Consider the following 24,975-nt stretch of genomic DNA (forward strand, 5'->3'; position numbering starts at 1 on the left):
AACCCTCAATTTGTGTTTCACCTTGCATGTAACTAAAGGCATGGTTTGGGGATCTGAAATCTCTGGTTGAGACAACCCAGTTTGAGCCCCGACTGCGACTCAGTGGCCTAATGCATAAGGCATCAGCCTCAGGTCTGAGGATCGTGGGTTCGAGACCCATCTGGGTCATTTGGAGATAGCCTTTAGTGGGTGAAGCACTGAATCACCAATTGATCTGGGGAACTTGGGTTTGAGTCCCACATGGGTCATTCAGGTACAGCATTGTTTCGGGAATAAACTCTGCTTTATCGACCCCTTAAATAATGTTTCTACAACCTTAAATTTGTGTTTCTATTTGCATGTTATGAAAGGCATGGTTTGTGTATCTGAAATTTCGAATACCCAATTCAGGACCAGCCGGTGGCCCAGTGGCCTAATGGATAAGGCATCAGCCTTCGGAGCTGAGGATTGTGGGTTCGAGTCCCATCTGGGTCATTTGGAGATATCACTCTTTAGGTGGGTGCAGCAATAAATCTCCAATTGATTGTATAACCCTCAATTTGTGTTTCACCTTGCATGTTACTAAAGGCATGGTTTGTGGATCTGAAATCTCTCGTTGAGACAACTCAGAGTGAAGCATGCAGGCGACCCAGTGGCCTAATGGATAAGGCATCAGCCTTCGGAGCTGAGGATTGTGGGTTCGAGTCCCATCTGGGTCATTTGGAGATATCAACCTTTAGGTGGGTGCAGCATTAAATCTCCAATTGATTGTATAACCCTCAATTTGTGTTTCACCTTGCATGTAACTAAAGGCATGGTTTGGGGATCTGAAATCTCTGGTTGAGACAACCCAGTTTGAGCCCCGACTGCGACTCAGTGGCCTAATGCATAAGGCATCAGCCTCAGGTCTGAGGATCGTGGGTTCGAGACCCATCTGGGTCATTTGGAGATAGCCTTTAGTGGGTGAAGCACTGAATCACCAATTGATCTGGGGAACTTGGGTTTGAGTCCCACATGGGTCATTCAGGTACAGCATTGTTTTGGGAATAAACTCTGCTTTATCGAATCGTTAGGTAATGATTCAACAACCCTAAATTTGTGTTTCTCTTTGCATGTTATGAAAGGCATGGTTTGTGGATCTGAAATTTCTTATTTAGAATACCCAATCCAGGACCAGCAGGTGGCCCAGTGGCCTAATGGATAAGCCTTCGGAGCTGAGGATTGTGGGTTCGAGTCCCATCTGGGTCATTTGGAGATATCAACCTTTAGGTGGGTGCAGCATTAAATCTCCAATTGATTGTATAACCCTCAATTTGTGTTTCACCTTGCATGTAACTAAAGGCATGGTTTGGGGATCTGAAATCTCTGGTTGAGACAACCCAGTTTGAGCCCAGACTGCGACTCAGTGGCCTAATGGATAAGGCATCAACCTCGAAGCTGAGGATTGTGGCTTTGAGACCCATCTGGGTCATTTGGAGATATCAACCTTTAGGTGGGTGCAGCAATAAATCTCCAATTGATTGTATAACCCTCAATTTGAGTTTTACTCTGCATGCTACTAAAGGCATGGTTTGTGGATCTGAAATCTCTGGTTGAGACAACTCAGAGTGAAGCTTGCAGGTGGCCTAATGGATAAGGCATCAGCCTTCGGAGCTGAGGATTGTGGGTTCGAGTCCCATCTGGGTCATTTGGAGATATCAACCTTTAGGTGGGTGCAGCAATAAATCTCCAATTGATTGTATAACCCTCAATTTGCGTTTTACTCTGCATGCTACTAAAGGCATGGTTTGTGGATCTGAAATCTCTGGTTGAGACAACCCAGTTTGAGCCCCGACTGCGACTCAGTGGCCTAATGCCTCAGCCTCAGGTCTGAGGATTGTGGGTTCGAGACCCATCTGGGTCATTTGGAGATAGCCTTTAGTGGGTGAAGCACTGAATCACCAATTGATCTGGGGAACTTGGGTTTGAGTCCCACATGGGTCATTCAGGTACAGCATTGTTTCGGGAATAAACTCTGCTTTATCGAATCGTTAAGTAATGATTCAACAACCCTAAATTTGTGTTTCTCTTTGCATGTTATGAAAGGCAAGCTTTGTGTATCTGAAATTTCTGATTTCGAATACCCAATTCAGGACCAGCAGGTGGCCCAGTGGCCTAATGGATAAGGCATCAGCCTTCGGAGCTGAGGATTGTGGGTTCGAGTCCCATCTGGGTCATTTGGAGATATCTCTCTTTAGGTGGGTGCAGCAATAAATCTCCAATTGATTGTATAACCCTCAATTTGTGTTTCACCTTGCATGTAACTAAAGGCATGGTTTGTGGATCTGAAATCTCTGGTTGAGACAACTCAGAGTGAAGCATGCAGGCGGCCCAGTGGCCTAATGGATTAAGCATCAGCCTTCGGAGCTGAGGATTGTGGGTTAGAGTCCCATCTGGGTCATTTGGAGATATCAACCTTTAGGTGGGTGCAGCAATAAATCTCCAATTGATTGTATAACCCTCAATTTGCGTTTTACTCTGCATGCTACTAAAGGCATGGTTTGTGGATCTGAAATCTCTGGTTGAGACAACCCAGTTTGAGCCCCGACTGCGACTCAGTGGCCTAATGCCTCAGCCTCAGGTCTGAGGATTGTGGGTTCGAGACCCATCTGGGTCATTTGGAGATAGCCTTTAGTGGGTGAAGCACTGAATCACCAATTGATCTGGGGAACTTGGGTTTGAGTCCCACATGGGTCATTCAGGTACAGCATTGTTTCGGGAATAAACTCTGCTTTATCGACCCCTTAAATAATGTTTCTACAACCTTAAATTTGTGTTTCTATTTGCATGTTATGAAAGGCATGGTTTGTGTATCTGAAATTTCGAATACCCAATTCAGGACCAGCCGGTGGCCCAGTGGCCTAATGGATAAGGCATCAGCCTTCGGAGCTGAGGATTGTGGGTTCGAGTCCCATCAGGTTCATTTGGAGATATCACTCTTTAGGTGGGTGCAGCATTAAATCTCCAATTGATTGTATAACCCTCAATTTGTGTTTCACCTTGCATGTAACTAAAGGCATGGTTTGTGGATCTGAAATCTCTGGTTTAGACAACTCAGAGTGAAGCATGCAGGCGGCCCAGTGGCCTAATGGATAAGGCATCAGCCTTTGGAGCTGAGGATTGTGGGTTAGAGTCCCATCTGGGTCATTTGGAGATATCTACCTTTAGGTGGGTGCAGCATTAAATCTCCAATTGATTGTATAACCCTCAATTTGTGTTTCACCTTGCATGTAACTAAAGGCATGGTTTGTGGATCTGAAATCTCTGGTTGAGACAACCCAGTTTGAGCCCCGACTGCGACTCAGTGGCCTAATGCATAAGGGATCAGCCTCAGGTCTGAGGATTGTGGGTTCGAGACCCATCTGGGTCATTTGGAGATAGCCTTTAGTGGGTGAAGCACTGAATCACCAATTGATCTGGGGAATTTGGGTTTGAGTCCCACATGGGTCATTCAGGTACAGCATTGTTTCGGGAATGAACTCTGCTTTATCGAATCGTTAAGTAATGATTCAACAACCCTAAATTTGTGTTTCTCTTTGCATGTTATGAAAGGCATGGTTTGTGTATCTGAAATTTCTGATTTCTAATACCCAATTCAGGACCAGCAGGTGGCCCAGTGGCCTAATGGATAAGGCCTTCGGAGCTGAGGATTGTGGGTTCGAGTCCCATCTGGGTCATTTGGAGATATCACTCTTTAGGTGGGTGCAGCAATAAATCTCCAATTGATTGTATAACCCTCAATTTGTGTTTCACCTTGCATGTAACTAAAGGCATGGTTTGTGGATCTGAAATCTCTGGTTGAGACAACTCAGAGTGAAGCATACAGGCGGCCCAGTGGCCTAATGGATAAGGCATCAGCCTTCGGAGCTGAGGATTGTGGGTTCGAGTCCCATCTGGGTCATTTGGAGATATCAACCTTTAGGTGGGTGCAGCATTAAATCTCCAATTGATTGTATAACCCTCAATTTGTGTTTCACCTTGCATGTAACTAAAGGCATGGTTTGTGAATCTGAAATCTCTGGTTGAGACAACCCAGTTTGAGCCCCGACTGCGACTCAGTGGCCTAATGCATAAGGCATCAACCTCGAAGCTGAGGATTGTGGGTTTGAGACCCATCTGGGTCATTTGGAGATAGCCTTTAGTGGGTGAAGCACTGAATCACCAATTGATCTGGGGAACTTGGGTTTGAGTCCCACATGGGTCATTCAGGTACAGCATTGTTTCGGGAATAAACTCTGCTTTATCGAATCGTTAAGTAATGATTCAACAACCCTAAATTTGTGTTTCTCTTTGCATGTTATGAAAGGCATGGTTTGTGTATCTGAAATGTCTGATTTTGAATACCCAATTCAGGACCAGCAGGTGGCCCAGTGGCCTAATGGATAAGGCATCAGCCTTCGGAGCTGAGGATTGTGGGTTCGAGTCCCATCTGGGTCATTTGGAGATATCACTCTTTAGGTGGGTGCAGCAATAAATCTCCAATTGATTGTATAACCCTCAATTTGTGTTTCACCTTGCATGTTACTAAAGGCATGGTTTGTGGATCTGAAATCTCTGGTTGAGACAACTCAGAGTGAAGCATGCAGGCGGCCCAGTGGCCTAATGGATAAGGCATCAGCCTTCAGAGCTGAGGATTGTGGGTTAGAGTCCCATCTGGGTCATTTGGAGATATCAACCTTTAGGTGGGTGCAGCATTAAATCTCCAATTGATTGTATAACCCTCAATTTGTGTTTCACCTTGCATGTAACTAAAGGCATGGTTTGTGAATCTGAAATCTTTGGTTGAGACAACCCAGTTTGAGCCCCGACTGCGACTCAGTGGCCTAATGCATAAGGCATCAGCCTCGGGGCTGAGGATTGTGGGTTCGAGACCCATCTGGGTCATTTGGAGATAGCCTTAAGTGGGTGAAGCACTGAATCACCAATTGATCTGGGGAATTTGGGTTTAATCGCACATGGGTCATTCAGGTACAGCATTGTTTCGGGAATAAACTCTGCTTTATCGAATCGTTAAGTAATGATTTAACAACCCTAAATTTGTGTTTCTCTTTGCATGTTATGAAAGGCATGGTCTGTGTATCTGAAATTTTTGATTTCAAATACCCAGTTCAGCACCAGCAGGTGGCCCAGTGGCCTAATGGATAAGGCATCAGCCTTCGGAGCTGAGGATTCTGGGTTCGAGTCCCATCTGGGTCATTTGGAGATATCACTCTTTAGGTGGGTGCAGCAATAAATCTCCAATTGATTGTATAACCCTCAATTTGTGTTTCACCTTGCATGTAACTAAAGGCATGGTTTGTGGATCTGAAATCTCTGGTTGAGACAACTCAGAGTGAAGCATGCAGGCGGCCCAGTGGCCTAATGGATAAGGCATCAGCCTTCGGAGCTGAGGATTGTGGGTTAGAGTCCCATCTGGGTCATTTGGAGATAGCCTTTAGTGGGTGAAGCACTGAATCACCAATTGATCTGGGGAACTTGGGTTTGAGTCCCACATGGGTCATTCAGGTACAGCATTGTTTCGGGAATAAACTCTGCTTTATCGAATCGTTAAGTAATGATTCAACTACCCTAAATTTGTGTTTCTCTTTGCATGTTATGAAAGGCATGGTTTGTGTATCTGAAATTTCTGATTTCGAATACCCAATTCAGGACCAGCAGGTGGCCCAGTGGCCTAATGGATAAGGCATCAGCCTTCGGAGCTGAGGATTGTGGGTTCGAGTCCCATCTGGGTCATTTGGAGATATCACTCTTTAGGTGGGTGCAGCAATAAATCTCCAATCGATTCTACAACCCTAAAGCTTTGTTTCACTTTGCATGCTACTAAAGGCATGGTTTGTGGATCTGAAATCTCTGGTTGAGACAACTCAGAGTGAAGCTTGCAGGTGGCCCAGTGGCCTAATGGATAAGGCATCAGCGTGGGTTTGAGTCCCATCTGGGTCATTTGGAGATATCAACCTTTAGGTGGGTGCAGCATTAAATCTCCAATTGATTGTATAACCCTCAAATTGTGTTTCACCTTGCATGTAAGTAAAGGCATGGTTTGTGGATCTGAAATCTCTGGTTGAGACAACCCAGTTTGAGCCCCGACTGCGACTAAGTGGCCTAATGCATAAGGCATCAGCCTCGGGCTGAGGATTGTGGGTTCAAGACCCATTTGGGGATAGCCTTTAGTGGGTGAAGCACTGAATCACCAATTGATCTGGGGAACTTGGGTTTGAGTCCCACATGGGTCATTCAGGAACAGCATGGTTTCTGCAATAAACTCTGCTTTATCGACCCCTTAAATAATGTTTCTACAACCTTAAATTTGTGTTTCTATTTGCATGTTATGAAAGGCATGGTTTGTGTATCTGAAATTTCGAATACCCAATTCAGGACCAGCCGGTGGCCCAGTGGCCTAATGGATAAGGCATCAGCCTTCGGAGCTGAGGATTGTGGGTTCGAGTCCCATCTGGGTCATTTGGAGATATCATTCTTTAGGTGGGTGCAGCAATAAATCTCCAATTGATTGTATAACCCTCAATTTGTGTTTCACCTTGCATGTAACTAAAGGCATGGTTTGTGGATCTGAAATCTCTGGTTTAGACAACTCAGAGTGAAGCATGCAGGCGGCCCAGTGGCCTAATGGATAAGGCATCAGCCTTTGGAGCTGAGGATTGTGGGTTAGAGTCCCATCTGGGTCATTTGGAGATATCTACCTTTAGGTGGGTGCAGCATTAAATCTCCAATTGATTGTATAACCCTCAATTTGTGTTTCACCTTGCATGTAACTAAAGGCATGGTTTGTGGATCTGAAATCTCTGGTTGAGACAACCCAGTTTGAGCCCCGACTGCGACTCAGTGGCCTAATGCATAAGGCATCAACCTCGAAGCTGAGGATTGTGGGTTTGAGACCCATCTGGGTCATTTGGAGATAGCTTTTAGTGGGCGAAGCACTGAATCACCAATTGATCTGGGGAACTTGGGTTTGAGTCCCACATGGGTCATTCAGGTACAGCATTGTTTCGGGAATAAACTCTGCTTTATCGAATCGTTAAGTAATGATTCAACAACCCTAAATTTGTGTTTCTCTTTGCATGTTATGAAAGGCATGGTTTGTGTATCTGAAATGTCTGATTTCGAATACCCAATTCAGGTCCAGCAGGTGGCCCAGTGGCCTAATGGATAAGGCATCAGCCTTCGGAGCTGAAGATTGTGGGTTCGAGTCCCATCTGGGTCATTTGGAGATATCACTCTTTAGGTGGGTGCAGCAATAAATCTCCAATTGATTGTATAACCCTCAATTTGTGTTTCACCTTGCATCTAACAAAAGGCATGGTTTGTGGATCTGAAATCTCTGGTTGAGACAACTCAGAGTGAAGCATGCAGGTGGCCCAGTGGCCTAATGGATAAGGCATCAGCCTTCGGAGCTGAGGATTGTGGGTTAGAGTCCCATCTGGGTCATTTGGAGATAGCCTTTAGTGGGTGAAGCACTGAATCACCAATTGATCTGGGGAACTTGGGTTTGAGTCCCACATGGGTCATTCAGGTACAGCATTGTTTCGGGAATAAACTCTGCTTTATCGAATCGTTAAGTAATGATTCAACTACCCTAAATTTGTGTTTCTCTTTGCATGTTATGAAAGGCATGGTTTGTGGATCTGAAATCTCTGGTTGAGACAACTCAGAGTGAAACATGCATGTTATGAAAGGCATGGTTTGTGTATCTGAAATGTCTGATTTCGAATACCCAATTCAGGTCCAGCAGGTGGCCCAGTGGCCTAATGGATAAGGCATCAGCCTTCGGAGCTGAGGATTGTGGGTTCGAGTCCCATCTGGGTCATTTGGAGATATCACTCTTTAGGTGGGTGCAGCAATAAATCTCCAATTGATTGTATAACCCTCAATTTGTGTTTCACCTTGCATGTAACTAAAGGCATGGTTTGTGGATCTGAAATCTCTGGTTGAGACAACCCATTTTGAGCCCCGACTGCGACTCAGTGGCCTAATGCATAAGGCATCAACCTCGAAGCTGAGGATTGTGGCTTTGAGACCCATCTGGGTCATTTGGAGATAGCCTTTAGTGGGTGAAGCACTGAATCACCAATTGATCTGGGGAATTTGGGTTTAATCACACATGGGTCATTCAGGTACAGCATTGTTTCGGGAATAAACTCTGCTTTGTCGAATCGTTAAGTAATGATTCAACAACCCTAAATTTGTGTTTCTCTTTGCATGTTATAAAAGGCATGGTTTGTGGATCTGAAATTTCTGATTTCGAATACCCAATTCAGGACCAGCAGGAGGCCCAGTGGCCTAATGGATAAGGCATCAGCCTTCGGAGCTGAGGATTGTGGATTCGAGTCCCATCTGGGTCATTTGGAGATATCAACCTTTAGGTGGGTGCAGCAATAAATCTCCAATTGATTGTATAACCCTCAATTTGTGTTTCACCTTGCATGTTACTAAAGGCATGGTTTGTGGATCTGAAATCTCTGGTTGAGACAACTCAGAGTGAAGCATGCAGGCGGCCCAGTGGCCTAATGGATAAGGCATCAGCCTTTAGAGCTGAGGATTGTGGGTTCGAGTCCCATCTGGGTCATTTGGAGATATCACTCTTTAGGTGGGTGCATCAATAAATCTCCAATTAATTGTATAACCCTCAATTTGTGTTTTACTTTGCATGCTACTAAAGGCATGGTTTGTGGATCTGAAATCTCTGGTTGAGACCACTCAGAGTGAAACTTGCAGGTGGCTTAATGGATAAGGCATCAGCCTTCGGAGCTGAGGATTGTGGGTTCGAGTCCCATCTGGGTCATTTGGAGATATCACTCTTTAGGTGGGTGCAGCAATAAATCTCCAATTGATTGTATAACCCTCAATTTGTGTTTCACCTTGCATGTAACTAAAGGCATGGTTTGTGGATCTGAAATCTCTGGTTGAGACAACTCAGAGTGAAGCATGCAGGCGGCCCAGTGGCCTAATGGATAAGGCATCAGCCTTCGGAGCTGAGGATTGTGGGTTAGAGTCCCATCTGGGTCATTTGGAGATAGCCTTTAGTGGGTGAAGCACTGAATCACCAATTGATCTGGGGAACTTGGGTTTGAGTCCCACATGGGTCATTCAGGTACAGCATTGTTTCGGGAATAAACTCTGCTTTATCGAATCGTTAAGTAATGATTCAACTACCCTAAATTTGTGTTTCTCTTTGCATGTTATGAAAGGCATGGTTTGTGTATCTGAAATGTCTGATTTCGAATACCCAATTCATGACCAGCCGGTGGCCCAGTGGCCTAATGGATAAGGCATCAGCCTTCGGAGCTGAGGATTGTGGGTTCGAGTCCCATCTGGGTCATTTGGAGATATCACTCTTTAGGTGGGTGCAGCAATAAATCTCCAATTTATTGTATAACCCTCAATTTGTGTTTCACCTTGCATGTAACTAAAGGCATGGTTTGTGGATCTGAAATCTCTGGTTGAGACAACCCAGTTTGAGCCCCAACTGCTACTCAGTGGCCTAATGCATAAGGCATCAGCCTCAGGTCTGAGGATTGTGGGTTCGAGACCCATCTGGGTCATTTGGAGATAGCCTTTAGTGGGTGAAGCACTGAATCACCAATTGATCTGGGGAACTTGGGTTTGAGTCCCACATGTGTCATTCAGGTACAGCATTGTTTCGGGAATAAACTCTGCTTTATCGAATCGTTAATTAATGATTCAACAACCCTAAATTTGTGTTTCTCTTTGCATGGTTTGTGTATCTGAAATGTCTGATTTCGAATACCCAATTCAGGACCAGCCGGTGGCCCAGTGGCCTAATGGATAAGGCATCAGCCTTCGGAGCTGAGGATTGTGGGTTCAAGTCCCATCTGGGTCATTTGGAGATATCACTCTTTAGGTGGGTGCAGCAATAAATCTCCAATTGATTGTATAACCCTCAATTTGTGTTTTACTCTGCATGCTACTAAAGGCATGGTTTGTGGATCTGAAATCTCTGGTTGAGACAGCGCAGAGTGAAGCTTGCAGGTGGCCTAATGGATAAGGCATCAGCCTTCGGACCTGAGGATTGTGGGTTCGAGTCCCATCTGGGTCATTTGGAGATATCAACCTTTAGGTGGGTGCAGCAATAAATCTCCAATTGATTGTATAACCCTCAATTTGCGTTTTACTCTGCATGCTACTAAAGGCATGGTTTGTGGATCTGAAATCTCTGGTTGAGACAACCCAGTTTGAGCCCCGACTGCGACTCAGTGGCCTAATGCCTCAGCCTCAGGTCTGAGGATTGTGGGTTCGAGACCCATCTGGGTCATTTGGAGATAGCCTTTAGTGGGTGAAGCACTGAATCACCAATTGATCTGGGGAACTTGGGTTTGAGTCCCACATGGGTCATTCAGGTACAGCATTGTTTCTGGAATAAACTCTGCTTTATCGAATCGTTAAGTAATGATTCAACAACCCTAAATTTGTGTTTCTCTTTGCATGTTATGAAAGGCAAGCTTTGTGTATCTGAAATTTCTGATTTCGAATACCCAATTCAGGACCAGCAGGTGGCCCAGTGGCCTAATGGATAAGGCATCAGCCTTCGGAGCTGAGGATTGTGGGTTCGAGTCCCATCTGGGTCATTTGGAGATATCACTCTTTAGGTGGGTGCAGCAATAAATCTCCAATTGATTGTATAACCCTCAATTTGTGTTTCACCTTGCATGTAACTAAAGGCATGGTTTGTGGATCTGAAATCTCTGGTTGAGACAACTCAGAGTGAAGCATGCAGGCGGCCCAGTGGCCTAATGGATAAGGCATCAGCCTTCGGAGCTGAGGATTGTGGGTTAGAGTCCCATCTGGGTCATTTGGAGATAGCCTTTAGTGGGTGAAGCACTGAATCACCAATTGATCTGGGGAACTTGGGTTTGAGTCCCACATGGGTCATTCAGGTACAGCATTGTTTCGGGAATAAACTCTGCTTTATCGAATCGTTAAGTAATGATTCAACAACCCTAAATTTGTGTTTCTCTTTGCATGTTATAAAAGGCATGGTTTGTGTATCTGAAATGTCTGATTTCGAATACCCAATTCAGGACCAGCAGGTGGCCCAGTGGCCTAATGGATAAGGCATCAGCCTTCGGAGCTGAGGATTGTGGGTTCGAGTCCCATCTGGGTCATTTGGAGATATCACTCTTTAGGTGGGTGCAGCAATAAATCTCCAATTGATTGTATAACCCTCAATTTGTGTTTCACCTTGCATGTTACTAAAGGCATGGTTTGTGGATCTGAAATCTCTCGTTGAGACAACTCAGAGTGAAGCATGCAGGCGACCCAGTGGCCTAATGGATAAGGCATCAGCCTTCGGAGCTGAGGATTGTGGGTTCGAGTCCCATCTGGGTCATTTGGAGATATCAACCTTTAGGTGGGTGCAGCATTAAATCTCCAATTGATTGTATAACCCTCAATTTGTGTTTCACCTTGCATGTAACTAAAGGCATGGTTTGGGGATCTGAAATCTCTGGTTGAGACAACCCAGTTTGAGCCCCGACTGCGACTCAGTGGCCTAATGCATAAGGCATCAGCCTCAGGTCTGAGGATCGTGGGTTCGAGACCCATCTGGGTCATTTGGAGATAGCCTTTAGTGGGTGAAGCACTGAATCACCAATTGATCTGGGGAACTTGGGTTTGAGTCCCACATGGGTCATTCAGGTACAGCATTGTTTTGGGAATAAACTCTGCTTTATCGAATCGTTAGGTAATGATTCAACAACCCTAAATTTGTGTTTCTCTTTGCATGTTATGAAAGGCATGGTTTGTGGATCTGAAATTTCTTATTTAGAATACCCAATCCAGGACCAGCAGGTGGCCCAGTGGCCTAATGGATAAGCCTTCGGAGCTGAGGATTGTGGGTTCGAGTCCCATCTGGGTCATTTGGAGATATCAACCTTTAGGTGGGTGCAGCATTAAATCTCCAATTGATTGTATAACCCTCAATTTGTGTTTCACCTTGCATGTAACTAAAGGCATGGTTTGGGGATCTGAAATCTCTGGTTGAGACAACCCAGTTTGAGCCCAGACTGCGACTCAGTGGCCTAATGGATAAGGCATCAACCTCGAAGCTGAGGATTGTGGCTTTGAGACCCATCTGGGTCATTTGGAGATATCAACCTTTAGGTGGGTGCAGCAATAAATCTCCAATTGATTGTATAACCCTCAATTTGAGTTTTACTCTGCATGCTACTAAAGGCATGGTTTGTGGATCTGAAATCTCTGGTTGAGACAACTCAGAGTGAAGCTTGCAGGTGGCCTAATGGATAAGGCATCAGCCTTCGGAGCTGAGGATTGTGGGTTCGAGTCCCATCTGGGTCATTTGGAGATATCAACCTTTAGGTGGGTGCAGCAATAAATCTCCAATTGATTGTATAACCCTCAATTTGCGTTTTACTCTGCATGCTACTAAAGGCATGGTTTGTGGATCTGAAATCTCTGGTTGAGACAACCCAGTTTGAGCCCCGACTGCGACTCAGTGGCCTAATGCCTCAGCCTCAGGTCTGAGGATTGTGGGTTCGAGACCCATCTGGGTCATTTGGAGATAGCCTTTAGTGGGTGAAGCACTGAATCACCAATTGATCTGGGGAACTTGGGTTTGAGTCCCACATGGGTCATTCAGGTACAGCATTGTTTCGGGAATAAACTCTGCTTTATCGAATCGTTAAGTAATGATTCAACAACCCTAAATTTGTGTTTCTCTTTGCATGTTATGAAAGGCAAGCTTTGTGTATCTGAAATTTCTGATTTCGAATACCCAATTCAGGACCAGCAGGTGGCCCAGTGGCCTAATGGATAAGGCATCAGCCTTCGGAGCTGAGGATTGTGGGTTCGAGTCCCATCTGGGTCATTTGGAGATATCTCTCTTTAGGTGGGTGCAGCAATAAATCTCCAATTGATTGTATAACCCTCAATTTGTGTTTCACCTTGCATGTAACTAAAGGCATGGTTTGTGGATCTGAAATCTCTGGTTGAGACAACTCAGAGTGAAGCATGCAGGCGGCCCAGTGGCCTAATGGATTAAGCATCAGCCTTCGGAGCTGAGGATTGTGGGTTAGAGTCCCATCTGGGTCATTTGGAGATATCAACCTTTAGGTGGGTGCAGCAATAAATCTCCAATTGATTGTATAACCCTCAATTTGCGTTTTACTCTGCATGCTACTAAAGGCATGGTTTGTGGATCTGAAATCTCTGGTTGAGACAACCCAGTTTGAGCCCCGACTGCGACTCAGTGGCCTAATGCCTCAGCCTCAGGTCTGAGGATTGTGGGTTCGAGACCCATCTGGGTCATTTGGAGATAGCCTTTAGTGGGTGAAGCACTGAATCACCAATTGATCTGGGGAACTTGGGTTTGAGTCCCACATGGGTCATTCAGGTACAGCATTGTTTCGGGAATAAACTCTGCTTTATCGAATCGTTAAGTAATGATTCAACAACCCTAAATTTGTGTTTCTCTTTGCATGTTATGAAAGGCAAGCTTTGTGTATCTGAAATTTCTGATTTCGAATACCCAATTCAGGACCAGCAGGTGGCCCAGTGGCCTAATGGATAAGGCATCAGCCTTCGGAGCTGAGGATTGTGGGTTCGAGTCCCATCTGGGTCATTTGGAGATATCTCTCTTTAGGTGGGTGCAGCAATAAATCTCCAATTGATTGTATAACCCTCAATTTGTGTTTCACCTTGCATGTAACTAAAGGCATGGTTTGTGGATCTGAAATCTCTGGTTGAGACAACTCAGAGTGAAGCATGCAGGCGGCCCAGTGGCCTAATGGATTAGGCATCAGCCTTCGGAGCTGAGGATTGTGGGTTAGAGTCCCATCTGGGTCATTTGGAGATAGCCTTTAGTGGGTGAAGCACTGAATCACCAATTGATCTGGGGAACTTGGGTTTGAGTCCCACATGGGTCATTCAGGTACAGCATTGTTTTGGGAATAAACTCTGCTTTATCGAATCGTTAAGTAATGATTCAACAACCCTAAATTTGTGTTTCTCTTTGCATGTTATGAAAGGCATGGTTTGTGTATCTGAAATGTCTGATTTCGAATACCCAATTCAGGACCAGCAGGTGGCCCAGTGGCCTAATGGATAAGGCATCAGCCTTCGGAGCTGAGGATTGTGGGTTCGAGTCCCATCTGGGTCATTTGGAGATATCACTCTTTAGGTGGGTGCAGCAATAAATCTCCAATTGATTGTATAACCCTCAATTTGTGTTTCACCTTGCATGTAACTAAAGGCATGGTTTGTGGATCTGAAATCTCTGGTTGAGACAACTCAGAGTGAAGCATGCAGGCGGCCCAGTGGCCTAATGGATAAGGCATCAGCCTTCGGAGCTGAGGATTGTGGGTTAGAGTCCCATCTGGGTCATTTGGAGATAGCCTTTAGGTGGGTGAAGCACTGAATCACCAATTGATCTGGGGAACTTGGGTTTGAGTCCCACATGGGTCATTCAGGTACAGCATTGTTTCGGGAATAAACTCTGCTTTATCGAATCGTTAAGTAATGATTCAACAACCCTAAATTTGTGTTTCTCTTTGCATGTTATGAAAGGCATGGTTTGTGTATCTGAAATGTCTGATTTCGAATACCCAATTCAGGACCAGCCGGTGGCCCAGTGGCCTAATGGATAAGGCATCAGCCTTCGGAGCTGAGGATTGTGGGTTCGAGTCCCATCTGGTTCATTTGGAGATATCACTCTTTAGGTGGGTGCAGCAATAAATCTCCAATTGATTGTATAACCCTCAATTTGTGTTTCACCTTGCATGTAACTAAAGGCATGGTTTGTGGATCTGAAATCTCTGGTTGAGACAACTCAGAGTGAAGCATGCAGGCGGCCCAGTGGCCTAATGGATTAGGCATCAGCCTTCGGAGCTGAGGGATTGTGGGTTAGAGTCCCATCTGGGTCATTTGGAGATAGCCTTTAGTGGGTGAAGCACTGAATCACCAATTGATCTGGGGAACTTGGGTTTGAGTCCCACATGGGTCATTCAGGTACAGCATTGTTTTGGGAATAAACTCTGCTTTATCGAATCGTTAAGTAATGATTCAACAACCCTAAATTTGTGTTTCTCTTTGCATGTTATGAAAGGCATGGTTTGTGTATCTGAAATGTCTGATTTCGAATACCCAATTCAGGACCAGCAGGTGGCCCAGTGGCCTAATGGATAAGGCATCAGCCTTCGGAGCTGAGGATTGTGGGTTCGAGTCCCATCTGGGTCATTTGGAGATATCACTCTTTAGGTGGGTGCAGCAATAAATCTCCAATTGATTGTATAACCCTCAATTTGTGTTTCACCTTGCATGTTACTAAAGGCATGGTTTGTGGATCTGAAATCTCTCGTTGAGACAACTCAGAGTGAAGCATGCAGGCGGCCCAGTGGCCTAATGGATAAGGCATCAGCCTTCGGAGCTGAGGATTGTGGGTTCGAGTCCCATCTGGGTCATTTGGAGATTTCAACCTTTAGGTGGGTGCAGCATTAAATCTCCAATTGATTGTATAACCCTCAATTTGTGTTTCACCTTGCATGTAACTAAAGGCATGGTTTGTGGATCTGAAATCTCTGGTTGAGACAACCCAGTTTGAGCCCCGACTGCGACTCAGTGGCCTAATGCATAAGGCATCAGCCTCAGGTCTGAGGATTGTGGATTCGAGACCCATCTGGGTCATTTGGAGATAGCCTTTAGTGGGTGAAGCACTGAATCACCAATTGATCTGGGGAACTTGGGTTTGAGTCCCACATGTGTCATTCAGGTACAGCATTGTTTCGGGAATAAACGCTGCTTTATCGAATCGTTAATTAATGATTCAACAACCCTAAATTTGTGTTTCTCTTTGCATAGTTTGTGTATCTGAAATTTCTGATTTCGAATACCCAATTCAGGACCAGCAGGTGGCCCAGTGGCCTAATGGATAAGGCATCAGCCTTCGGAGCTGAGGATTGTGGGTTCGAGTCCCATCTGGGTCATTTGGAGATATCACTCTTTAGGTGGGTGCAGCAATAAATCTCCAATTGATTGTATAACCCTAAATTTGTGTTTCACCTTGCATGTAACTAAAGGCATGGTTTGTGGATCTGAAATCTCTGGTTGAGACAACTCAGAGTGAAGCATGCAGGCGGCCCAGTGGCCTAATGGATAAGGCATCAGCCTTCGGAGCTGAGGATTGTGGGTTAGAGTCCCATCTGGGTCATTTGGAGATAGCCTTTAGTGGGTGAAGCACTGAATCACCAATTGATCTGGGGAACTTGGGTTTGAGTCCCACATGGGTCATTCAGGTACAGCATTGTTTCGGGAATAAACTCTGCTTTATCGAATCGTTAAGTAATGATTCAACAACCCTAAATTTGTGTTTCTCTTTGCATGTTATGAAAGGCATGGTTTGTGTATCTGAAATGTCTGATTTCGAATACCCAATTCAGGACCAGCCGGTGGCCCAGTGGCCTAATGGATAAGGCATCAGCCTTCGGAGCTGAGGATTGTGGGTTCGAGTCCCATCTGGGTTGTAGCATCCCCGGCTGAACAGATGACAACTGACTCTCAACTGATGTTTATGAAAGATTTAATTTCTAGGACAAACACCGTAAGAGCTGAATAAAAACAAACAAACAGATAATTAATTAGTAATTTGCTTACAAGTTAAACAAATGTCCATAAACACATAATACACATTTACACTGTCTTAGACCATATATAGTCTGACAATAAATCACATTTTAGTCTACAGGCTCATTTAGTATCACTCCCTTACCGTACTGTAATCCTTAATAATATAAATTATTTACACTTGGCAGTAACAATATTTAGTGCAAATAAAGACTACTAAAAGGTTTTAGACGATTGATAAACTTCAATTAAAGTGCTAACTTAAAGACTAAACCATTTAATGGATTACAAAAATCTCATTTTAAAGTGCAATGTTAGCTTAATTAACACTGGACTGGAGTTAACAACCTTTTAGTGCAAATGACTCAATTTAGAGAAAAACATATATTACCAAATAAAGAAAGTTTCATATTAAACTATTTAGGATGCAATAAACAGAAATAAGACGATATCAGCAACATTAGCAAATATACGCAAATGACCGGTTAACATTCACGAACAGCTTCAGATGAGATTAATTAAAAGATTAAGCAAAGTAAAATAAACATATGAAAGTCTCAAAGTTCACCAAACAGTACAAAATCACAACAGTACCTTGTGCCCTTTGTCAGCCAGGAGCTTAGTTGGAGAAATAAACCTTTTTTAACAGCATGTACAAAACGATCACCTTACGTCTCCGGTAGCGTTAATCAGACTGACGCTTCCCTTAGAAAGTGCGCGAAAATACACACACAGCGCCTCCGCACTTCCTCTCATATTTCAAAATAAAAGTATGTGGTAAAAACATAAGCACTAAAACAAAACCAATCACAAAAAAGTACACTTTAAGCATTCAACAAAATCAATATTAAACTAAAGCAAAAATAAATAAATAGCTCTTTAGCAGCATTTTGCTCAAAGTTTAGCAATAAGGTCCTTTTTGGTGAAAGCCTTTTTGTATAGTTCCTTGACAACATCGCCCTCTACAGCTGGAGGTAAAGATGTCAGCTCACTTCATTGATGGGGGAATTAGTGGTCATTTACACTCCCACCAAATCATGAGTGATTTATATGTAATTAAGGAATATAAATGACCAATGATTTTTAAAGACTTAAAGTAAAAAAGTAACCTTTAACTGAAAACCCAATATAATGAAAAGGATACACGTGGTTGTATCTGGAAGCGGCTAGATGGCCTCTAGCAACAGTATCAGCTTCTGGACTGGCCTTTCAATGACAGACAGCTTGTTAAGGCGACGACCATCCTTTCCCAGATGCCGGTCACCAAGACATATCTTAACCCTTCTCACAAGCCCGTCTTTATCTGTAGTAGTCTCTGTAACTCTGGCCAGCCGCCACTCATTCCTGGGCAGATTGTCAGCCTTCTCCATGACAATATCTCCTACTTGTAGGTTTCTCTTTGCTGTGTGCCAGCGCTGTCTGGTGGCAATGTTGGATAAATACTCCTTACGCCAACGACTCCAAAACTGCTCGGCGAGATACTGGACATGTCGCCACCTTTTCCTTGCATAGATGTCTTCTCTGAGGAATCTGCCTGGTGGTGGTAGTGCTGGAACAGACTTCATGGTAAGCAGGTTATTAGGAGTGAGAGGTGCAAGGCTGTTGGGGTCATTTAGGTTGTCGACCGAGAGTGGTCTACTGTTTACGATTGCCATTGCTTCATAAAAGAATGTCCGGAGTGATGCATCGTCCAGTCTGTCAGAAGAAAGTGAGAGAGTTGAGCGTAGAACATTTCTTACTGTTCTGATTTGTCTTTCCCATATTCCACCTGCATGGCTTGAATGGGGCGCATTTAGGACAAAGTCGCACTGTTTCTCAGCTAAGAACACTGTCAGACGATCCTCGTCAATCTCCTTGAGAGCATTCTTAAGCTCATTCTTGGCTCCTACAAAGTTGGTGCCTTGGTCACATTTGATTTCACGTACTGCTCCCCGTAATGCAATGAAACAGCGCAGGCCATTGATAAAGGCATCTGTTGACATGTCATTAAGCATTTCAATATGAATAGCTCTGGAGCTGAAACATGTGAAGAGAAGGCCATACCTTTTATGTTCTTTCCGACTCTGTTTGGTGATAAAAGGACCAAAGCAGTCCATACCACAGTACGTGAATGGTGGAGATGGATTTGTACGCTCTGAAGGGAGGTCAGCCATTCTTTGTTCCTCTGTGGGTCTCCTGAGCTTCCGACATGTTACACAATGATGCACATGGGAGGCTACTGCTCTGTTCATACCTGGAATCCAGTAGCCTTGTGATCTGATCTCATTAATTGTAAGGCCCTTTCCTTGGTGTTTGACATTCACATGACATTGAGAGATAATCATCTTTGTTACGTGGTGATCTTTAGGTATGACTGCTGGGTGTTTGACTGAGTTGGGTAGGGTTGCATCGCAAAGCCTTCCTCCCACCTTGAGTACTCCTCCTTGATCTAGGAAGGCATCAAGACGATATAACTTGCTGCCAGGTGACAACTGGGCTCCCTTGCTCAACAACTTGATATCCTTAGGATATGTGTTTCTTTGTAAGTCCTTAATGATGATGCATTTGGCATTTTCTCGTTCAGCTACAGTACTATGACTGTTGGACTTATCTCCTTTGGCTCGGCGAACAAGGCGAGCTACAGCTTGGACAGCTCTAGACCATGAAGACAGCTTTAACAAGCGGTCTGAGAGGCTGATTTCTGTTGTTTCTGTACTCAGTGTCTGAACTTGTCTCACTTCAGGATCTCCAATTGCTAGTGCAATGTCAATATCTGCAACAGGCGGTATGTCTTTCTTCCATAAGAAACTTGGCCCTGTCAACCAGTTCGAGGTAAGAATCTCACCAGCGTTCAAACCTCTTGACGCATGGTCAGCTGGGTTTTCAGTAGTGGGAACATATCTCCACTGTTGAGGATTAGTGCTGAGATGGATCTTCTGGACTCTGTTTGCCACGAACGTGTGAAAGCGCCGTGCTTCGTTGTTTATGTATCCCAAGACTACTTGAGAATCGGTCCAGAAATGTTCTTCTATGTCTGCATATTTCAGCTCCCGTTTCAGCATTTTGCTCATGGCAACTGAGATGACGGCAGCCGTCAGTTCGAGCCTGGGAATAGTCTGGATCTTAATGGGAGCAACTCTGGATTTCCCTATGACCAGGGCACAATGGATGTTTCCTTCTTCACTTGTTAATCTTAAATAGGAACACTGGCCATATCCGCTGTTACTGGCATCAGAGAAGTGATGCAGTTCTCTTTTGATGACCTTTCCAAAGTTTGCAGGCGCATAGCAGCGAGGTATATCGATCCGCTCCAAGTTCACAAGATCAGCTTTCCAAAGCTCCCACCTTGGCTGCAATTCTTCAGGAAGGGGATCATCCCAGCCTGTTCCGCTTCTGCACATTTCCTGAAGCACTAATTTTCCATTGAGCAGGAAAGGAGCAATAAAGCCCAGCGGATCGTACAGTGATGCAACTGTGGATAGTATGCCACGGCGTGTTGCTGGCTGGTCTTTGAGGTTAACAGAGAATCTAAATCTGTCAGAATCAATGTGCCAGTGGATCCCTAAAGCTCTCTCTAGGGGTGTGTCGTCGAAGTTGAGGTCAAATGACTTTACTTCAACAGCTCGTTCAGATACTGGAATGCTATCCAGAACAACTCTGTCATTGGAAATAAATTTGTGCAGTCTAAGACCACCTAAGGCGCACAGTTGACGAGCTTCTCTTGCTACCTGAACAGCTTCTTCTGTACTGGCTACACTGGTGACACCATCATCTACATAGAAGTCTGTTGTGATGAATTTTGAGCCAAGAGGATACATGGACTCATATTCCTTAGCGAGATGTTTTAGGCCATAGTTGGCGCATCCAGGTGATGAAGTAGCACCGAAGAGATGGACCTTCATGCGGTATTCTTGTGGGTGTGAAGACAAGTTTCCATTTTTCCACCAGAGAAAACAGAGGTAATTTCGATCTGCTTCTTCCACATGAAACTGGTGAAACATCTTTTCCACATCGCACATAAGGGCGACGGGATGTTGTCTGAACCTTACAAGAACACCAGTCAGATTATTCATTAAATCTGGACCTTGGAGTAAATGGTCGTTAAGGCTGGTACCCTGGTACTTGGCGGAGCAGTCGAAGACAACACGGAGCTTGTCTGGCTTTTTGGGATGGTACACCCCGTGATGAGGGATGAACCAGTTCTCTCCATCCTTTCCTTCCCTATATACTTCTTCTGCATCACCCTTTTCAATTACCTCTTCCATAAACCTTACGTAGTGTTCCTTGTACCTTTCATCTTTCAACAGTTTCCTTTTGAGATGATCGAGCCTTAGAATGGCAAGCTGTTTATTGTTAGGCAAATGAGGTCTTGCTCTGAAAGGGAGAGGCATCTCGTAATGTCCGTAGTCATTCTTCCTGATGCCTTGCTGCAGTTTGGTCAAGAAGAGGATGTCATCCTGTGAAACTGTTTTATTGTCTTCACCATCATCTTTGAAGTCAGACTCCAATACTTTAATAACATCTGCTGGAGTCACTGGGGGGAGCTCTTTAATGCTGACTCGATGACAAATGGTATTGAAACTTTGCAATTCATGGTCTGATGACAGACGACCAACAACGCTCCATCCTAGGTCTGTATGAATTGCATAGGGTTCATCGTCTCCTCCCAAAATTACCTCTTTTGGTGCCAAGGCCCTTGGACAGCTGTAGCCTATGAGAAGGCCAACCTCACAATCTTGCAAAGGTGGAATTTTGTCCACTATTGTAGAGAGATGCTTCCAATGTCGTGCTGTGTCACAAGTAGGGATGTGAGTACGGCTCACTGGAATAGAGTCCTTAGTGTAGGCAGGAGGCAGACTGAGAACAACAGAGGAATTGTAGCCTCTTACTTTGAGTCCCGACACTCTTTCACTCGGCATGATAACATCCTTTGCAGTCATAGTTGTTAATTTCAGTCGCACAGGACAGGAGTCAGCATGTAGCTTGTTGCTCAATTCTCGTTCGATAAACACAGTATCACTCTGGGTGTCAAGCAGAGCATAAACAAGTTTTTCAGAGCCTGGATTCCTCTCAGTTGATACCCACACTGGCACGATCATTGAAGTATTGGTGGAAGTTTCATGATTCTCTACTTTGTGAGATGTAGCAGTAGTTGTCTCTGTGTCACCTTGGTTTGAGACTGGTGCAGGGATGAATTTCTTTGTGTAGTTTTCATCATGTAGACATGTTGGATGTCTACCTTTGCAGCTGTCACAGGACAAACGGTGACGGCAGTCTTTTGCAGCGTGGCCCGGTTTCATGCATCCGTAGCAGAGTTTGTTCTCCTTCACATATTTCCGTTTCTCTTCCAGGGATTTTGCCAAAAATTTAGAACAGCTGTGAATCTTATGCTTTCTGTCTTTGCAGAAGAGACACGTGATATAATTTCCTTTAGCAGGGCTTTGTTCATTTTCATCATTCTGTTTATCTTCTGTAGCTGTTCGAATGTGAAAGACGTTAGCCTTGTTCCTTTTACTGTCCTTATGATTCCATTTTTCTGAAATGTGGTCAGAGGCACGAAGAGCGCTGAAGGAGGTGACTGGATTACATGTAATCTCTGCTTCCATTGACATGAAGGTGACAAAATCTATAAACTTTGGAAAGTCATGAGTCTCAATCAGTGTCTGCGTGACCTGACGGTTCCACCGTGCTGCTGCCCAATCTGGTAATTTGTGTACGAGTTTTTGGTTTTCATCACAGTCATTCAGTATTTCGAGCCCTTTGACGTGAGGCATAGCTTGATGACATGCGTTCAAGAAGTCTGAGAATTCTCTGAACCCTTCAGCATCCTTCGACTGGATCTTAGGCCATTTGGATAGTTTTTCCCTGAATGCCTTCTGTATGACAAATGGCTGTCCATACCGTTGATTCAGCTTGTTCCATGCGTCATTATAAGCCTCATCATCATTCCTGTAGAAGATGCCATCAAGAGATTTGCGGGCTGGCCCACCAACATACCTTTTTAAATAGTGCAGCTTGTCAGCAGAAGATATGGCCTTTCCATGAATGAGCGACACAAATGCAGCCTTCCACTCAATGAATTGGATAGGATCACCAGTGAATATGGATGGTTCTGTTGTAGGCAGCCTGTTTAGGGCTATGCTATCTTGTACAGCTTGAGCGAGATAAGCTATGTCAGATTTTGGAGGTGAGGATTTAGCGGTGATGTCAGTAGGACCTGATGTTGTAATGTTGGTAGGACATTGAACGGGAAATGGAACCACCTGCCGCTGCGCCATTAAGCTTACATCCTGGTGTTCTCCTGCATTTGAGTTTGAAGAATGAATGCTGACTTCCTGTGACATTTCTTGATCATATGCTTGCAGTCTGGCTCTAGCCGCTTTTAGATCCTTCTCTACTTTTAGTTTTTCCAGTTCACACTTCCGTGCTTCGATCTCTTGAATTATTGAGTATTCTGCTTCTTTGGCTGCTAATTCAGCTGCTGCATCTGCCCGCTTCGCTGCAATTGACATAACCGTAGACCTTGATGATGTGGGGCATGAGACTGTGGATCCGTAGACAGAGCGAGCATGATCATGATGGAGTAACTCACGAAGGCTGTGTTTTACATTTTCTTGTTCAAAGTCCTCAAGGCATGCCATTCTGTCAAAAATGATCTTTGAAATATCTTTTGTCACAGCTTCACAAGTATCAATTCTGCGTCTAGTGTCACTGGATGGAGCAATGTGATCTCGGATTTCCAGGTAAACTTGCATGACATCATCCCTTCCCTTCTCAAGTATATTAATAAGTGCTACCAGTTGGCTCTCACTGACGTCTGTTTTTAACTCCTTCCTTGTGTCGCGAGCCAACTCTTTCCATTGTTCGTACAGCTGAAGCAATTTTTTCTCCTTTTTCAGGGCTTCCTCCTTTATATATGCACGCATCTTCTCCGTAGGGTTCCGTTGTCGACCAGAACGGCGAAGCTCCTCCTCTTCTGTTCCATCAGGAGCGGCCTCCACTTGCTGTTCTGGGTCTTTAGTTTCAGATGCATCCATTTTCTTTAAAGGAGTGCCACAGACAAATCAATTCCTTTGGTTGTCATTAGACAGCTTTCAGATGTGTGGTAGAACTGATGGCGTGAAGCTGTTGCTCTTCTGGGTAAAGCTCTTACTGTAGCATCCCCGGCTGAACAGATGACAACTGACTCTCAACTGATGTTTATGAAAGATTTAATTTCTAGGACAAACACCGTAAGAGCTGAATAAAAACAAACAAACAGATAATTAATTAGTAATTTGCTTACAAGTTAAACAAATGTCCATAAACACATAATACACATTTACACTGTCTTAGACCATATATAGTCTGACAATAAATCACATTTTAGTCTACAGGCTCATTTAGTATCACTCCCTTACCGTACTGTAATCCTTAATAATATAAATTATTTACACTTGGCAGTAACAATATTTAGTGCAAATAAAGACTACTAAAAGGTTTTAGACGATTGATAAACTTCAATTAAAGTGCTAACTTAAAGACTAAACCATTTAATGGATTACAAAAATCTCATTTTAAAGTGCAATGTTAGCTTAATTAACACTGGACTGGAGTTAACAACCTTTTAGTGCAAATGACTCAATTTAGAGAAAAACATATATTACCAAATAAAGAAAGTTTCATATTAAACTATTTAGGATGCAATAAACAGAAATAAGACGATATCAGCAACATTAGCAAATATACGCAAATGACCGGTTAACATTCACGAACAGCTTCAGATGAGATTAATTAAAAGATTAAGCAAAGTAAAATAAACATATGAAAGTCTCAAAGTTCACCAAACAGTACAAAATCACAACAGTACCTTGTGCCCTTTGTCAGCCAGGAGCTTAGTTGGAGAAATAAACCTTTTTTAACAGCATGTACAAAACGATCACCTTACGTCTCCGGTAGCGTTAATCAGACTGACGCTTCCCTTAGAAAGTGCGCGAAAATACACACACAGCGCCTCCGCACTTCCTCTCATATTTCAAAATAAAAGTATGTGGTAAAAACATAAGCACTAAAACAAAACCAATCACAAAAAAGTACACTTTAAGCATTCAACAAAATCAATATTAAACTAAAGCAAAAATAAATAAATAGCTCTTTAGCAGCATTTTGCTCAAAGTTTAGCAATAAGGTCCTTTTTGGTGAAAGCCTTTTTGTATAGTTCCTTGACAACATCGCCCTCTACAGCTGGAGGTAAAGATGTCAGCTCACTTCATTGATGGGGGAATTAGTGGTCATTTACATGGGTCATTTGGAGATATCACTCTTTAGGTGGGTGCAGCAATAAATCTCCAATTGATTGTATAACCCTCAATTTGTGTTTTACTCTGCATG

The 24,975-nt window shown here is 44.0% G+C and overlaps 1 protein-coding gene and 32 non-coding genes across 33 annotated transcripts; 32 read left to right on the top strand and 1 right to left on the bottom strand.

Annotated features, from left to right (window-relative positions):
• The first annotated feature begins 401 nt into the window (after positions 1-401).
• Positions 402-474, top strand: trnar-ucg (transfer RNA arginine (anticodon UCG)). Its single transcript has one exon. It is a non-coding gene; the product is annotated as a tRNA-Arg (tRNA).
• A 151-nt stretch (positions 475-625) lies between these two features.
• trnar-ucg (transfer RNA arginine (anticodon UCG)) lies at positions 626-698 on the top strand. Its single transcript has one exon. It is a non-coding gene; the product is annotated as a tRNA-Arg (tRNA).
• Positions 699-2,122: 1,424 nt separating this feature from the next.
• On the top strand, positions 2,123-2,195 carry trnar-ucg (transfer RNA arginine (anticodon UCG)). The gene has a single exon. It is a non-coding gene; the product is annotated as a tRNA-Arg (tRNA).
• Positions 2,196-3,846: 1,651 nt separating this feature from the next.
• On the top strand, positions 3,847-3,919 carry trnar-ucg (transfer RNA arginine (anticodon UCG)). Its single transcript has one exon. It is a non-coding gene; the product is annotated as a tRNA-Arg (tRNA).
• A 463-nt stretch (positions 3,920-4,382) lies between these two features.
• trnar-ucg (transfer RNA arginine (anticodon UCG)) lies at positions 4,383-4,455 on the top strand. The gene has a single exon. It is a non-coding gene; the product is annotated as a tRNA-Arg (tRNA).
• Positions 4,456-5,141: 686 nt separating this feature from the next.
• Positions 5,142-5,214, top strand: trnar-ucg (transfer RNA arginine (anticodon UCG)). The gene has a single exon. It is a non-coding gene; the product is annotated as a tRNA-Arg (tRNA).
• A 151-nt stretch (positions 5,215-5,365) lies between these two features.
• trnar-ucg (transfer RNA arginine (anticodon UCG)) lies at positions 5,366-5,438 on the top strand. The gene has a single exon. It is a non-coding gene; the product is annotated as a tRNA-Arg (tRNA).
• Positions 5,439-5,678: 240 nt separating this feature from the next.
• trnar-ucg (transfer RNA arginine (anticodon UCG)) lies at positions 5,679-5,751 on the top strand. Its single transcript has one exon. It is a non-coding gene; the product is annotated as a tRNA-Arg (tRNA).
• A 653-nt stretch (positions 5,752-6,404) lies between these two features.
• Positions 6,405-6,477, top strand: trnar-ucg (transfer RNA arginine (anticodon UCG)). The gene has a single exon. It is a non-coding gene; the product is annotated as a tRNA-Arg (tRNA).
• Positions 6,478-7,164: 687 nt separating this feature from the next.
• On the top strand, positions 7,165-7,237 carry trnar-ucg (transfer RNA arginine (anticodon UCG)). The gene has a single exon. It is a non-coding gene; the product is annotated as a tRNA-Arg (tRNA).
• Positions 7,238-7,388: 151 nt separating this feature from the next.
• Positions 7,389-7,461, top strand: trnar-ucg (transfer RNA arginine (anticodon UCG)). Its single transcript has one exon. It is a non-coding gene; the product is annotated as a tRNA-Arg (tRNA).
• A 306-nt stretch (positions 7,462-7,767) lies between these two features.
• Positions 7,768-7,840, top strand: trnar-ucg (transfer RNA arginine (anticodon UCG)). Its single transcript has one exon. It is a non-coding gene; the product is annotated as a tRNA-Arg (tRNA).
• Positions 7,841-8,302: 462 nt separating this feature from the next.
• On the top strand, positions 8,303-8,375 carry trnar-ucg (transfer RNA arginine (anticodon UCG)). The gene has a single exon. It is a non-coding gene; the product is annotated as a tRNA-Arg (tRNA).
• A 591-nt stretch (positions 8,376-8,966) lies between these two features.
• Positions 8,967-9,039, top strand: trnar-ucg (transfer RNA arginine (anticodon UCG)). The gene has a single exon. It is a non-coding gene; the product is annotated as a tRNA-Arg (tRNA).
• A 240-nt stretch (positions 9,040-9,279) lies between these two features.
• trnar-ucg (transfer RNA arginine (anticodon UCG)) lies at positions 9,280-9,352 on the top strand. Its single transcript has one exon. It is a non-coding gene; the product is annotated as a tRNA-Arg (tRNA).
• Positions 9,353-9,801: 449 nt separating this feature from the next.
• On the top strand, positions 9,802-9,874 carry trnar-ucg (transfer RNA arginine (anticodon UCG)). The gene has a single exon. It is a non-coding gene; the product is annotated as a tRNA-Arg (tRNA).
• A 672-nt stretch (positions 9,875-10,546) lies between these two features.
• trnar-ucg (transfer RNA arginine (anticodon UCG)) lies at positions 10,547-10,619 on the top strand. Its single transcript has one exon. It is a non-coding gene; the product is annotated as a tRNA-Arg (tRNA).
• Positions 10,620-10,770: 151 nt separating this feature from the next.
• Positions 10,771-10,843, top strand: trnar-ucg (transfer RNA arginine (anticodon UCG)). Its single transcript has one exon. It is a non-coding gene; the product is annotated as a tRNA-Arg (tRNA).
• Positions 10,844-11,083: 240 nt separating this feature from the next.
• Positions 11,084-11,156, top strand: trnar-ucg (transfer RNA arginine (anticodon UCG)). The gene has a single exon. It is a non-coding gene; the product is annotated as a tRNA-Arg (tRNA).
• A 151-nt stretch (positions 11,157-11,307) lies between these two features.
• On the top strand, positions 11,308-11,380 carry trnar-ucg (transfer RNA arginine (anticodon UCG)). The gene has a single exon. It is a non-coding gene; the product is annotated as a tRNA-Arg (tRNA).
• Positions 11,381-12,804: 1,424 nt separating this feature from the next.
• On the top strand, positions 12,805-12,877 carry trnar-ucg (transfer RNA arginine (anticodon UCG)). The gene has a single exon. It is a non-coding gene; the product is annotated as a tRNA-Arg (tRNA).
• A 680-nt stretch (positions 12,878-13,557) lies between these two features.
• On the top strand, positions 13,558-13,630 carry trnar-ucg (transfer RNA arginine (anticodon UCG)). The gene has a single exon. It is a non-coding gene; the product is annotated as a tRNA-Arg (tRNA).
• A 151-nt stretch (positions 13,631-13,781) lies between these two features.
• trnar-ucg (transfer RNA arginine (anticodon UCG)) lies at positions 13,782-13,854 on the top strand. The gene has a single exon. It is a non-coding gene; the product is annotated as a tRNA-Arg (tRNA).
• A 240-nt stretch (positions 13,855-14,094) lies between these two features.
• trnar-ucg (transfer RNA arginine (anticodon UCG)) lies at positions 14,095-14,167 on the top strand. The gene has a single exon. It is a non-coding gene; the product is annotated as a tRNA-Arg (tRNA).
• A 151-nt stretch (positions 14,168-14,318) lies between these two features.
• Positions 14,319-14,391, top strand: trnar-ucg (transfer RNA arginine (anticodon UCG)). Its single transcript has one exon. It is a non-coding gene; the product is annotated as a tRNA-Arg (tRNA).
• A 241-nt stretch (positions 14,392-14,632) lies between these two features.
• Positions 14,633-14,705, top strand: trnar-ucg (transfer RNA arginine (anticodon UCG)). Its single transcript has one exon. It is a non-coding gene; the product is annotated as a tRNA-Arg (tRNA).
• Positions 14,706-14,856: 151 nt separating this feature from the next.
• Positions 14,857-14,930, top strand: trnar-ucg (transfer RNA arginine (anticodon UCG)). Its single transcript has one exon. It is a non-coding gene; the product is annotated as a tRNA-Arg (tRNA).
• Positions 14,931-15,170: 240 nt separating this feature from the next.
• trnar-ucg (transfer RNA arginine (anticodon UCG)) lies at positions 15,171-15,243 on the top strand. The gene has a single exon. It is a non-coding gene; the product is annotated as a tRNA-Arg (tRNA).
• Positions 15,244-15,394: 151 nt separating this feature from the next.
• Positions 15,395-15,467, top strand: trnar-ucg (transfer RNA arginine (anticodon UCG)). The gene has a single exon. It is a non-coding gene; the product is annotated as a tRNA-Arg (tRNA).
• Positions 15,468-15,916: 449 nt separating this feature from the next.
• Positions 15,917-15,989, top strand: trnar-ucg (transfer RNA arginine (anticodon UCG)). The gene has a single exon. It is a non-coding gene; the product is annotated as a tRNA-Arg (tRNA).
• A 151-nt stretch (positions 15,990-16,140) lies between these two features.
• Positions 16,141-16,213, top strand: trnar-ucg (transfer RNA arginine (anticodon UCG)). The gene has a single exon. It is a non-coding gene; the product is annotated as a tRNA-Arg (tRNA).
• A 240-nt stretch (positions 16,214-16,453) lies between these two features.
• Positions 16,454-16,526, top strand: trnar-ucg (transfer RNA arginine (anticodon UCG)). The gene has a single exon. It is a non-coding gene; the product is annotated as a tRNA-Arg (tRNA).
• On the bottom strand, positions 16,524-24,877 carry LOC135746662 (uncharacterized). Its single transcript, XM_065265318.2, has 3 exons — positions 24,455-24,877; positions 17,221-23,844; positions 16,524-16,610 (listed from the first exon to the last, which is right to left on the bottom strand). Exon 2 carries the CDS (start codon positions 23,640-23,642, stop codon positions 17,793-17,795), a length of 5,850 nt encoding a protein of 1,949 aa, XP_065121390.1. The 5' UTR covers positions 23,643-23,844; positions 24,455-24,877; the 3' UTR covers positions 16,524-16,610; positions 17,221-17,792.
• Between the last annotated feature and the right edge of the window lie 98 nt (positions 24,878-24,975).

Source organism: Paramisgurnus dabryanus, chromosome 4 (genome assembly GCF_030506205.2).
Source record: "Paramisgurnus dabryanus chromosome 4, PD_genome_1.1, whole genome shotgun sequence".
Lineage (NCBI taxonomy): Eukaryota > Metazoa > Chordata > Actinopteri > Cypriniformes > Cobitidae > Paramisgurnus > Paramisgurnus dabryanus.

Excerpts from the sequence above, each read along its gene's own strand:
- LOC135746662 (XM_065265318.2), bottom strand. The coding sequence starts at position 23,642 with ATGGATGCATCTGAAACTAAAGACCCAGAACAGCAAGTGGAGGCCGCT.